The sequence below is a fragment of the Protobothrops mucrosquamatus genome, unplaced genomic scaffold, assembly GCF_001527695.2.
Source record: "Protobothrops mucrosquamatus isolate PMUCROS unplaced genomic scaffold, P.Mucros_1.0 scaffold414, whole genome shotgun sequence".
NCBI lineage: Eukaryota > Metazoa > Chordata > Lepidosauria > Squamata > Viperidae > Protobothrops > Protobothrops mucrosquamatus.
In genome coordinates, this window is record NW_015386743.1 from 1,428 (window position 1) to 15,115 (window position 13,688).

The following is a 13,688-nucleotide window of genomic DNA, read 5'->3' on the forward strand; positions in this document are numbered from 1 at the left end:
TAATTGCTTAAAATCAGACTAAATAGGCAAGGAAGGTGGAGGATTCACCAATGATCAAGACTATACCTGCCTAAGAGCCAGAGTTGTACGTCCGTCCATGGGCAAGATTAAGTCAAGACTGGAATCTAGGGTCCAGGACGGGCGTGGCAACTTTGGCTGACTTAATCTGATTGGGCAGGAATACAGTCTACTACCCATGGGTGGATCCTCCATCTCCAGTGCTGGAGAAATACCCAGCAAAAAGATCTCTGGTTTCCAGTCTACGGGTTGGTCTATTATTTCTTCAATCCATCTTCTTATTTTAGTCCAGTATTTTTTCTAGGCCTTCTTCTTGAGCCACTCCTTTGTTTTGGGTCATTGGCATGCTGGAATACCTGTCCACGACCCATTTTCAATTCTCTGGCTGAGGGAAGGAGGTTCTCACCCAAGATTTGATGGTACATGGCTTCGTCCATCGTCCCTTTCATGCGATGAAGTTGTCCTGTCCCCTTAGCAGAAAAACACCCCCAAAGCATAATTTTTCCAACTCCATGTTTGATGGTGGGGATGGTGTTCTTGGGGTCATAGGCAGCACTCCTCCTCCTCCTCTAAGCACGGTGAGTTGAGTTGATGCCAAAGAGCTCAATTTTGGTCTCATCTGACCACAACACTTTTACCCAGTTCTCCTCTGAAGCATTCAGATGTTCATTGGCAAACTTCAGACGGGCCTGTACATGGCTTTCTTGAGCAGGGGGACCTTGCGGGCGCTGCAGGATTTCAGTCCTTCACAGCATAGTGTGTTACCAATTGTTTTCTTGGTGACTACTTTCCCAGCTGCCTTGAGATCACTGACAAGATCCTCCCGTGTAGTTCTGGGCTGATTCCTCACCGTTCTCATGATCATTGAAACACAAGGTGAGATCTTGCATGGAGCCCCAGACGGAGGGAGATTGACAGTTATTTTGTATTTCTTCCATTTGCAAATAATTGCACCAACTGTTGTCACCTTCTTACCAAGCTGCTTGGCGATAATCTTGAAGCCCATTCCAGCCTTGTGTAGGTCTACAATCTTGTCCCTGACATCCTTGGACAGCTCTTTGGTCCTGGCCATGATGGAGAGTTTGGAATCTGATTGATTCCTTTTGAGATTAGGGACACTCCCTTTAAGAGAGTGCTTCTAATCTCAGCTCATTACCTATATAAAAGACACCTGGGAGACAGAAATCTTGCTGATTGATAGGGGATCAAATACTTATTTCACCCATTAAAATGCAAATCAATTTATAACTTTTTTGAAATGCATTTTTATGGATTTGTTTGTAGTTATTCTGTCTCGCATTGTTAAAATAAATCTACCATTAAAATTATAGTCTGATCATTTCTTTGTCAGTGGGGAAATGTAGAAAACCAGCAGGAAATTAAATATTTTTTTCCCTCACTGTACCTGTGTGTACACAGGGAGGCTATTAAAAGAAGGTGTGTGTGTGGTGGGGGGGGAATCACAGAGAACTTGTAGATGTGCGCAATCTTCTTTGCTGACTTCTCATTGATATTACTTGGATGAAGCTGGCACAGAGGGTCACACATTGGTGTCCATGTTGTTGCAGGACACTGCAATTGGTTGCAAGTGCAAGCTGGATGCCATGCAACTAAATTTTGCTCACCTGACTGTGAGGGTAGTGCTGGAACTTTGAATACTGATTTTAAGTAGTTCAATAGCATTGCAGCTTCAAACAGTTACTGAATGAATGGTCATAATTCAAGGACCTTTTCAAGCATATTTGTGGGTAATTATTTTGCCTTTAAATACGTAAAATCCTAAAATTAGAACCTGGTCTTAAAACCGTAACATGCACAATTTCCTTACCCGTTCATATTCATCCTTTGCTTTACTAAGCAACTCTAGGATATCTGTGCAGCCATTAACCCGACTGACATTTTTTCTATCCTGTAATTGTTGCTGGGATCTCTGAGTTTCTTCCTGTACCACCCTATCACAAAAGAGAAGAAAAGACTACTTATATTTAGAATATATTTTAACAACATATACCTTTCTTGGAAAAGCATGATTTTAATGAAAGGAAGAGCACACACAACACGCAAGTAAAAACAAGATTAAATGTAATAGGCAATATAGATTAATCACTATAAAGTATACATTATTTATTCCATTATACACTGATCTTTAGTCTGCCCATTTTATTTTAATAAAAGGATTTACAAATTGCAATAAGCAACCATTTGCTCTGACTATGGTTTGCTGAATAAGTTAATAATGAATATCTTGATTCATAATAGTGAGCCATAAACCAGTGTACAACATGTAACCACTTGTTTTATACACTGCATTAGAAACCTCATGAATGTTTTCTTCACAATTTATTTATTATGGACTTTCAAATAATTTGTGTTTACTACCTCCATTACAACTTAGCTGAATATATTATTGTTAACTTTGCTTTAAATATGTATAAACCACTTTGACAATACATTTTGCCCAGAAATATAAACAATGCTTTAGAATAAAATAAAAAGAAATGCAATGTTTAATCTTTTCTCATTGATTCAGAACATTTTTACTAACTTAAAACAAACTGGCTCAAACAACTTGAAATGAAGACAGAGTTAGGATATTAGGCTAGGACTGAGAAGACCCAGACTTAAGTCTACCCTCAATCATGGCTGATAATTTGGGCTAAACAATCTCTCTCAGTCCAACCCATTTCACAGAGGTGTTGCTATGGGGATAAAATGAATTGAGATCCCCAGGTAAACTGTAATGGGGGAAAGGCAGGATAAAGATCAAATTAATATGACATACTAAAAGTAATGGCGCAAGTATCTATTTTTCAAAGAAAAAAAATGGTGCAGATTTTAGTCTTAAAAATAAAGCCAGGTAAGGACACTATCAATCATTTTGGGTATATTTGGAATGGTGAGAATATGTAATAATATTAAAATCATATTGAATAACTATAAATTTAAAAATATTTTGCATTCTCACAAAATGGCTGCCATGGCAGAGAGCTAGCCTATTACTATTATGTTGAGGATACTTTCTCTAATATGAATGATTAATAACTCTATTACAGTATATATACAGTATATATAAGAGCCGTGGTGACGCAGTGGTTAGAATGCAGTACTCAGGCTAACTCACTGCTCACTCCAGGAATTCGATTCTGAGTGGCTCAAGGTTGACTCAACCTTCCATCCTTCCGAGGTCGGTAAAATGAGGACCCAGACTGTTGGGGGCAATATGCTGATTCTGTAAACTGCTTAGAGAGGGCTGTAAAGCACTATGAAGCGGTACATAAGTCTAATTGTTATTGCTATATGTCTTTGCCTTTTAGAGTGGGCAAAACAAATAAAGCACTAGGCTGCATTTTCTAAGGATGTCTGTGAGCTTCTATGTACTTAAGATAAGTTATTTAAACAAAGATGACACTAAATGTGGGAACACTATGTTTGTAAAATCCACACTGGCTATCTCTAGTCTAAAACAAAATCTGAGTACATCCATCTTCTGAATCTTATGCCTACATTAGCTATAATGTGGATTATTTAACGCAGGACTTTTCAACCTTTTCACCCATTGTACCACTTTTAGGATATGGCAATATCTAAGTACCACCACTCGCCTAGCAAGGTGTCAAAAACCTGATGACCCCCCCCCCAAAAAGGAAAAAAGTGATAAAGTACAGATAGTCCTCGACTTACAACAGTTCGCTTAGTGACTATTCGAAGTTACAATGGCACTGAAAAAAGTGCCCCCCAAGCCACAGCCGAGCAAGACACCTGCCTGCCCACCCAGTGGCACTCTTCCTCCTGCCCGAGGTTTTCATTGTTGTAAGCATTTCTATTGAGGATTGGCAGCGGGGGTGGGGTGGGGGGGTGTTTGGTTTTTATTCCCCTCGTCTGCTTGGTGGTTGCAGCAGATTTTGGTCACTTCAACTGACTCTGGGATACTGTGACCATCATAAATATGAATCAGTTGCCAAGCATCTGAATGTAAATCACAAGACCCTGGAGATGCTGCAACATAGGGTTTCCTGCCTAAGCAGGGGGTTGGACTAGATGACCTTCAAGGTCCCTTCCAACTTTACTATTATTATTATTATTATTATTATTATTATTATTATTATTATTATTATTATTATTATTATTATTATTATTATTCCAGCTGATTGGTGCTTTTTCAGGGCTCAGCAGAAGCACCAGGATCAGTGATGAGCTCCAGCTGGAGCCTGACGCTGATCCTGGCGCTTCCACTGAGCCCAGACAGCCCTGCAGCTCCAGCCATCTCTCACTCAGGCTTGTGCGGTGCTGCCACCGGTTCAGCTCATTCCCCTCCCCCACTACTACTTTTCTAGGATGGTCGCGTACCACCTGCCAGGTGCCAATGTACCACAGGTGGTACCCGTACCACTGGTTGAAAAGCCCTGATTTAACGTATTTTGCAATATAGTTGCTAAACTGCATGAAGGAATGCACATGGACATTAAGCTGCATTTAATTTGGATTAGGTCATTACATAAATACATTGTATCATTAGATTCATATGCCACTACATCTGCAGGTATTACAGTATATATCATCAGATTATACAGTCAAGGGAATCATATGTGTATTTTCATCAATTCCTCACACCAAATCTATCAATTACTAGTAGGGGTGTTATGAAACTTTCATACTGTCATATTCAATTTCAAAAAGAAATACTTCTAAAAATAAAAGGGCTTGTAGAAAACAATCCAAAAGAAAAAAACCAAGTGGATTAATTTTCTCCATTCCAAAGCTAAAATAAAAACTCAGGTACGATATATAGTGCAAAGGTAACGTCACCCAAAAGGTCACCAACACTGCTAATAAGAATAAATGACATTATTAAGAAAAATTAAAGTTACACTCAGAAAGAAACATTTCTTAAATTATAGATAAAATCACATGAAGATCTTTAACAAAAGGCAGCAAAACCTTTTAAATGATCTTATTAAACTGAACAGGCATTAAAATGATGAACTATCTAATGTAATAAATACAAGATGGCCTTATATCCCACTGAGAATCATTTTGGATTGCAGTGGGATAAAAATGGAATATGCTGGATAAGATTGTGATAGATAGCTTAATAAAATATTTCAGGTTATTTTGAAAAAGGCCAACTCCATCTCGGATTTAATGGATAAATCTAAAATACAGTAACAGATAGAATAATATGAATTAGAAATAGTGACCAAATATACAGGCATATAACTAAAAGCTTAAGTTATTTACATTACAAGCAAAGAACAGGTTAACTGGAATGGGCTTCTACATTAAATCTAATAACAATAACAACTTAGCAATGCTTGATCAGGTACAAGTTGCTATTTTATTATACACTTATCGCAAAAGTTGTAAGGAGGAAAAATGGAAGAGAAACTGACAGAAACCATTGTTTCAGTGTATCTATGTTAAAAGTGAACAATTCTCTCTCAACAGAGGGGGAGGGATATGGCACCACACCATTCATCCCACTATTAGCACCACACTATCCTCTCCTTTACAATGCAGCCCAGTCCCAACAGGCTTCTGCCATTATTTGCATTCTGATTCAGGTGATCCTGAGGACACAGATTAGATCTTAGGTTGTTTCAATGACCCTCAGAGTGAATGTTAATGACTGGCCAACTGCAGAGAGGATAAATCCCTTCCTTTCCCCACCAGTTGGTTAGAACTGAAGAAGCTTTTTGGATGAGAAGTGAAACACCTTAAAGAAAAATCAGAAAGTCCAATTGCCTTTAAAATAAAAGCACCTTTGGGGCAACTATGACCTGGGTGAATGAGAACCTCCATGGACAGTTCTTTAAATGATTTTGACTGAAAACAAGCATGTATTCCTTAAGAAATACTTAGGTTACATATTTTTTTTAAAATCGCAATATCCTTTATATGCTGAATGTCTGAATGTCTCCTGAGAATTCAAAGCATTATGACAATGCAGGAAAGTGAGGAACGTCTGTATTTGGCGTTTTTAAGACTAAGATGTTTGAAGTTATAATTTATATACCACTCCATTTCCAGAGACTATCAGAGTGTTATAGTACAATTATATTAAGATTAAAAACATCAATATAATTATAAACAGTCATTCAGTGCTACCACTCATTGTGATTTTAAATTATCTCCCGCAGACATACAATCATACCTTAGTTCCAAATGTGGGATACAGAATTACAATTTGACTATTTCTTCCAAACATTAAGTCACAATGTATTTTTGTCATAAGGTATTACATTAAGTCATAATGCGCCTTTAGAAGGTGAGAACAAAAAAAACAACCATGCAAAAACCAACTTTGCAGTGAGATGCCATAAAGCTAAAAATAACCTAAGCATGTTTATTCATGCTTTCAATTTTTATATTAAATTATATTAAAAAAATAGGTACTTACTTAGACATGAGTTTTGCTATTCGATGACAGTCATTCTTGTCATAAAACCAGATACTGTAAATTAACACTGGAAGATATTTGAAAGAAGGAAGTGATTATTTTTTTTAAAAAAATAAGCTATTACAGGATGAATAAAAATGTAAAGCATCAGCAGAATGAATTATGTCAAACACTAAAAAGAGAAAAATGTGAAGTATAACTGCTGGAGGAAGATGGGTAAAAAGAACAAAAAAAATTGTAAGGACTGAAGAAGAAGGATTAATGAAACAAAGGGAAGGAAGAAAAAAAAATCAGTTGGGAAGGGCAGGTGATTCAGATCTAAACCAGAGAAGCATAAATATATGGTGGCCAAGCCAAATATATTTTTAAAAAAACCTGAAGTATAGCCAATAAGTAAAATCAAGCTCCCTAAATATAAATATATAGTTATCACACTGCAATTTCTGGGTCATAACACTAGTTTCAATCTTTTTTTAGAGACAAGTTATCCCATTGAACCATGAGCTTTACTTCCAACTAAGCATACAAAAACTATATATTATTTAGTACTCTGGTTGTCCAGGCATTGGGACAGCAATACTACGGTACTGATCAGGGTTCCTGCAAATAGTTTCCCCCTGCATCCCAGTGCAATGTTTCGGAAGTGGAGATTGCCATGCAATATATGAAGTCAGTATAGGATCTGCTTAAGATCCTGTGAGTTCTTTGAAAATCCTGTAACCCATTAGGGTGCAGAAAGTTGTCTTTCTTATGTATTTGGAGGTATTGGCTAAGCTGGGAATTTTGGATCTCATTCTGTGAGATTCTTGAGAGGCAATGTTTCTTCATGGTAATATGCTAGGAACTACTTTTTAAATTTACCCATGGCTATCATTTCCTGCTTGCCAGTTTAGAGCTAAGTAATTCAGATCATTTGGGGAATGATGCTTAATCCGATGTCTTATATTTCCTGTGGAGGACAGTTTCTAATTCTGCTAGAATTGGAGTTGTCTGCAATTTCAGTGTTGAAACAATCTTTTTTGTAAAGGTTGGTCATGGTTTTCTCTTGGAAAGATTTACAGTTTTGCCCTTTGTAGTGTCATTCTCCCAAGCTTCGAATCTACTACATGCTAGTTCTCCATGTAGCTACTGCTCTGCTGGTCATGTGATTAATGATCCAAGATTTTTTTAAAATTAGATTTATGGAGAACAAGTTTGCAGGAGCTAATATTCATGTTATATTTTTGTACCCGATTGTGGCTTTCCTATCTTCTGACCAGCAAAGCACATTAACCCTATGGATTTTCTGAAATAGACATACTGTCCATTCTTTCAAAACACCCTAAAAGTATGATTTTACATACTTAGTGAAAGTCTATGTAGCAGAAACCAGAATAACCAAAGGCTGAGTCTGAACTGGTTGTTTATTTGAAAAAAAGTTAAAAGCAGGGGCAAATCTTGCTGGCCTGTTTTGTTCAAAGGAAATAAGGTATGGGTAAGAACAGAATTTATTCTATCCATAATTGAGCAGGCCATTTAGCTCATGGATGTGAAAAAGCAATACATATCTGAGTGCAACAACCAACACTTTACATCAGGGGTCTTCAAACTTGGTTCTTTTATGATTTGTGGACTTTAACACCCAGAATTCTTCAGCCAGGCACGCTGAAGTCATAAAAGGGCCAAGTTTGAAGACCCCTGCTTTAGATGATCACTTCTTAGGACTGTAGAAATAATCGTCTACAGAGATGAAAATGTGTTGGTAAATCCAGCACCTGGAAGAGATGTAGCTTCAATATGTGAAGCCACTTATTCAAGGGCACCAATAGAAGAGCTCATTTAAGAAGACTAGAACTATCTGGTTTGACTAATCCAACTTCAATCAGAAGCTGAATAAAGGCTAATTTGGAGCTTATAAAATCCCTGCAAGTTTCAGTAGGATTCTGCTGAACAATGGCATGAGACATAAGCAAATATCCTTTGGCCTGATTTTGGCCACCAGAACCATAATATTTTTGCTTTGTTTACTTATATCTTATGAAGAAGAAATGAATGTACTGCACTGGAAGGTAAAGATATTAGAATATGGAACCCTAAATTCCCTAGATAGCATTTCAGTATGAAGAATAATTAATCTAGAGCTATAAGCATGATGGAATAAAACATACAGTATGTCTAAAATAGATATCAAAGCCAAGAGCTAATGGATAGCTAAACATAGCTATCAAAGAAAGAAGACACATAAATACTTTTCAATAGATTGCAGTGATGGCTGCTGACACATTAGTTCAGTGCATCAATTTAAACTCCATTTTATCCTGGAACTTCAGTGTCAACTTATGGTGATTTGCATTCTTTAGCAAATTAAAAATAAATCAAAGTAAAAGCAGGCTTTAAAATAAAAGTCAATTTTAAAGGCACTTTAGATAAACAAGTAGCAGACTAATTATTCAGACATATACTGAGCTCTTGAAATATTACACAAATAGTTACTAATGAATTGACTAAAATAGCAATTCCAGTTAAATCTGGAGAACACGGTCAGTGTGCTACTAAAAGAGGTACTACCATATATGAGATATATGCTATTTGCCTGCTGCATAACAATACTTTCAGATCAAATCTTTATTAGTCATAGACCAGCATAAGGATAATGGGGTACAAACAATTTGTAATTTAAAAATGCTAAAAGATGTGTGTATGTGTGTGTGTGTATAAAAGATAGATCCAAGTCTAATTTTTTAAAAGTTAAATACAAAAACACACTTGAATAATGAACTAAGTGCTCATTAAGATTAACTTGTGGCACAGGTCATCATCTGACAGATTTTAAACACTGCTGTTCAGAACCTGGTAATATTTATGCTGTAGCAGGTTTAGTATCTGCAAACAGCAGGGAGATGTAGAATTTGTCTTGTGCACTTTGGGTATTTATGCATTAATAAAACTGCATACAACTAGTACAAATGTCTCTGTAATACAGGCACTGGAGAACATACTCTGTTGTTTCTATGTATCCAGAGTCATAGGGGCATTGTCTCTCTAGGTAGGGAATTTTCCTGTTGGTCTTCAAGGATAGCTCAGGGAATGGCATGACGCTGAGCCAGAGTAAAGGCTTTCCATTGTAATACTTTCATAGATTTATTTTTTCTTTGTATTTTCCTCAACTAATTGCATCCATTCAACCTAAATTGAGTGTTAACTTGTTCTCATTGTGTGTCAGGCGTGAATAACCAGACCTACACATGTAAGTTCAAATTAGCTACTTATTGTTCTAGGCCTATTTCACAGGAATCTCTCCAGACTGGCAGTTTTCACCTGGAAAATACTAGATAAGACTCAAAGCGGGACTGGGGGTGGGGATTAGACCTTGCCCTCTTACTCTGAGTCCAGAGTAATTCCCCCACTTGAGTCCCCCTCCCGACTTTGACAGTTGCTCTCCAACATCATGTCACACATAAACAGTAAAATTCTGACTCAACATACCCTTTGAAGGAAAGGTGTTTCATAAATATAAATGTTTATTAAATATTAATGTCATTTGCATAAATTTGCATCATCATCATAATCACATAGATACATCAATTGTTTGGACAGATTTTATACTTAGTGGCCTTTGTGAAGTCAAACTTTGTGCACTAAATCCAAAAATCCTTTAAATAAAAAGTGTTAAACTGAGATTTTACTGCACTTAAATAGGAGAAATTTTCTAAACTTCTAAAAATGGTATTTCCTAAATAATATATTCAAATGCATACTTACAGTTGGCATTTCTATACAGAAGAAAAGGTTCATGAAGTTGAAACTCCAAGTCTTTGTTTACGGGCTCAACCAAGTTGTGCATATTCAATCGATTTACAATTGTAAAACCATGGTAAGGTGAAGCAGACCTATTATTTCAAGGGAAACAAATTATGGATAAACTGATCTGCAAAAGCAGAAGAAAGGCTGACAGCTGCAGCATTCTGAAAGTGCCATTGAAGAATAAGTTGAAAAATGAAGAAAAGACAGAGAGCAAGATAATTAGCAATAGTTTGCATAAGCACAATCCTTGAGATTTTCTGCAAGAGACTATGGAGAGCTTTGTGCAAACAGAAGCATAGTATCAAACATTTTATACTAAGTTTTAAAAATGCCCATTGCCAAACAGAACCACTATTCAGAGACACAGCATCTCTGGATTCATTTCAACACATTATACAACCATAGTACTGATTATGAATAATGCAATACTGCTTAATTGCCCTAAGTAAATACAATATTATATCTGCAAGAGACAAATATCACAGACTATGTTCTACTATACTGTTAATCCAATTATTCCTGAAAGTTATTTCATTACCTTTTATACACAAATAAGGTACCTTCTATGTCAGTCTTCTCCTATAACAAAGGAAAACAATAACAAATTAATTCAAGCAAAGGTCATTTGATGCATTCCTAAATTATAACTATGACATAATGAATGGGATTGATTTAATTCAACAGTAGAGGATGGAACAATCCAAAGATTCACCCTGATAACAATTCATTAATACCTACACTAGAAATAATTTCAGAAATATTGACTGCATAACAGCTGACTTGGAAAATATACCATTACAAAAGTTTATAATTACAGTCTTCAAATTAATGATATAAAGTCATGATTTTTGTAACAGTAAGCCTTTTTTAAAAAAATAAATAAAGCTACATTGTTTATTAGTCTAACAACGTCTGCAAGCATATTAGTAAAAGAAAGTTGTGTAATTTTTCATATTAATCATACGATCAGTAGCAAAGTTAAACATGTAACACATTTTTGTTTTTTTTCCAAGTAAAGTCACTCTAAAATGCTAATGCTGATGGATTACAAATTTAAAGAAGTTTCTGTCACACATATCTCAGAGCAATAAATTGTCATACTCAAATCTGACACATGAAAAAGAATATATGCTTTCATCATCAAGACTTCATGTGAGTGACCATACTATATTGCTCACTTTATTCACTGAAGGGACAAAGTGTACAGATAGAAATCGAGAAAATATAAAATTAAAAAGTCAAGAGTCTGAAAAATGTAGATGTACAACTAAGAGATCATCAACAATATTTTATAGTTTGTACAATAGATGATTTTATGCTTGTTATGATTATCAAAGGCAACTTCAAAGAAAGCAGTGAACCTATCAAGTTACAGTCAGCTTCTGGTGCTGACATCAACACAGTTTATTTTCTTGGCAACACTATGGAACACATTTGCCATTGTGTTCTCCTATTCTTTTTTTTTTAATTTGATCTCTCATTCTAACCTAAACATCTTAGTTGTCTCCCAAGTACTAAACAGATCTCATCCTGTTTAGCTCTTCTGAAACTGGCCAAGGATTGCTAGACAGCATTAAAATTAAAACTAGTCAGCAGGAAAATTGAAGAACAAGAATCTCTAAGAATCCAGAACAAAAATGTTTCCACTGTTACAGTAAAAGTTCTTGATTTCCAACATCAAGAAGCTGCAGTACAAAAACATCTCATACAACAACCTTTCAAATAACTTTTAGTCCCAGATCAGTTTTAATGAGGTTATTCCTATTCAAACAAGGCAGTCTTCATAGGCAGAACACAGAAATTCTAATAACATAACTTAAAATCACTGGGAACTAGACTGCATACAGACTTAATAAATAAAATTATTCTATTCAAACAACTAAATGAATGCAAATATTTCATTTTTAAAATAAATTTAAAATAAATTAAAATACATTTATATTTTCATGTAAATATACTTTGTTCAGAGCAGCAATACAGAGAAGGAAACAATTAAAACCAGCAGCATTTAAGTTTGCCAAACCAGCCACACCAAATTGATTTACCACACTATCAATGATGGGATTTTAATATGTTATTTTTCAATATAAGTTGGCAAATAATTTTCATTTTGAGGACTTAGGAGTCCTGGAACCACACTTTAAGAAACATTGTTCTGGAGGAATAAGAAAAAGTTAGCCAAGAATTGCACTAAATTTAATTTCTTTCTCAGCGTGTGCTATTTAAATTCAATGTATTCCTTTTTCAGCAATGTACTATATTTAAGTTCAATGTATTTCTTTTTCAGCATGTGCTATTTAAGTTTAATTTCTTTCTATAATATTTAGTTTACGCAAACTCAATGACTGCTTTATGTCACTGAAAATTTGTTTAGAGCAGAAATTATTCAAATTAGAAACAGAACAGTATCATCTTTTGGTCTGTTAGAGCCTTTTGAATTTCCCCCTACTTGATATCTTTTGGTTTGTATTTTGAGTATTATACTCTATTCCACATAAATACATTTAATGTTTTTAAAACAACTTTTTATATTTCCGGTTTCTTTTTAAATTAAAATTTTATTTTTTATAAAATATTTATAAAACAAGAGATTGGTTCATCTTCCTACAAAGGAAGGGGGGAAAGGAGTGATTTCTCCAGCTATGTATCTCAATAAAATTTATTTCATTCCCTGCCCCCCCCTCCATTTAATTTACCACAAAACAAAATCAAATCGTAGGAACACCACAAAACACGATTACAGAGAGAAAACTAGATCAGGGGTAGTCAACCTTGGCTCTTTTATGACTCGTGGACTTCAACTCCCAGAATTCCTGAGCCAGCTAAGCTGGCTCAGGAATTCTGGGAATTGAAGTCCACGAGTCATAAAAGAGCCAAGGTTGACTACCCCTGAACTAGATGAACGATAAACGGCGACCCCTCAGCCCAAGAAAGTGGGTGTGTTTCTGAGCTCTTGAAGAGCGGTTCTGTGCTCCTTGGGGTTCTAGCTCTTGGGGCTAGAACCTTCTGCCCCAAGCAAGAGGCTCGCTCCGTGAGGGGCGGCGGCGGCGGCAAGAAACCGGAGGCGCCCCACGAACCGCTAAGGCACCGCCGTGGGAAGCGGAGTTGGAAACCACGCATTTTTATCAAGACCCTCCTCTGCCTCGAGGCCACTCACCCATTCGTTGGCCTTTGGACTGAAGCGATAAAGGGCCACCTGGCCGGTCACGTCGGCAATGCTGGTGATGTAGGGATCGTGCTGCTTTAAGGCCGCCAGGCTCATCTCTTGCCCCGCTTTATTCAGAGACTCCATCTTGGATCCGGATCTCGGCAAGAGTGGAGAAAGGAAGGAAGAGAAAAGAACAGGGGAGCGGAAACCGCGGGAACGCAGGGATAGTCCGCTCTGCGCGCAACCTTCCTCCTCCGCCGGGCGGGAATTTGTACCCCAGACTTTCCGTTCCGGTCCTTGGGGAGGGGCGTCGGAGAAGTCGCGTGTTTTCGTTTCTCCTCG

At 36.6% G+C, this 13,688-nt stretch overlaps 1 protein-coding gene across 1 annotated transcript; it reads right to left on the reverse strand.

Annotated features, from left to right (window-relative positions):
* Positions 1-1,846: 1,846 nt before the first annotated feature.
* DCP1A (decapping mRNA 1A) lies at positions 1,847-13,490 on the reverse strand (the record flags this gene model as incomplete). Its single annotated transcript, XM_015816205.1, has 5 exons — positions 13,356-13,490; positions 10,737-10,777; positions 10,157-10,284; positions 6,416-6,482; positions 1,847-1,970 (listed from the first exon to the last, which is right to left on the reverse strand). Coding segments are annotated over exons 1-5 (495 nt in total), but the record flags the coding sequence as incomplete, so codon positions are not given.
* Positions 13,491-13,688: the final 198 nt, after the last annotated feature.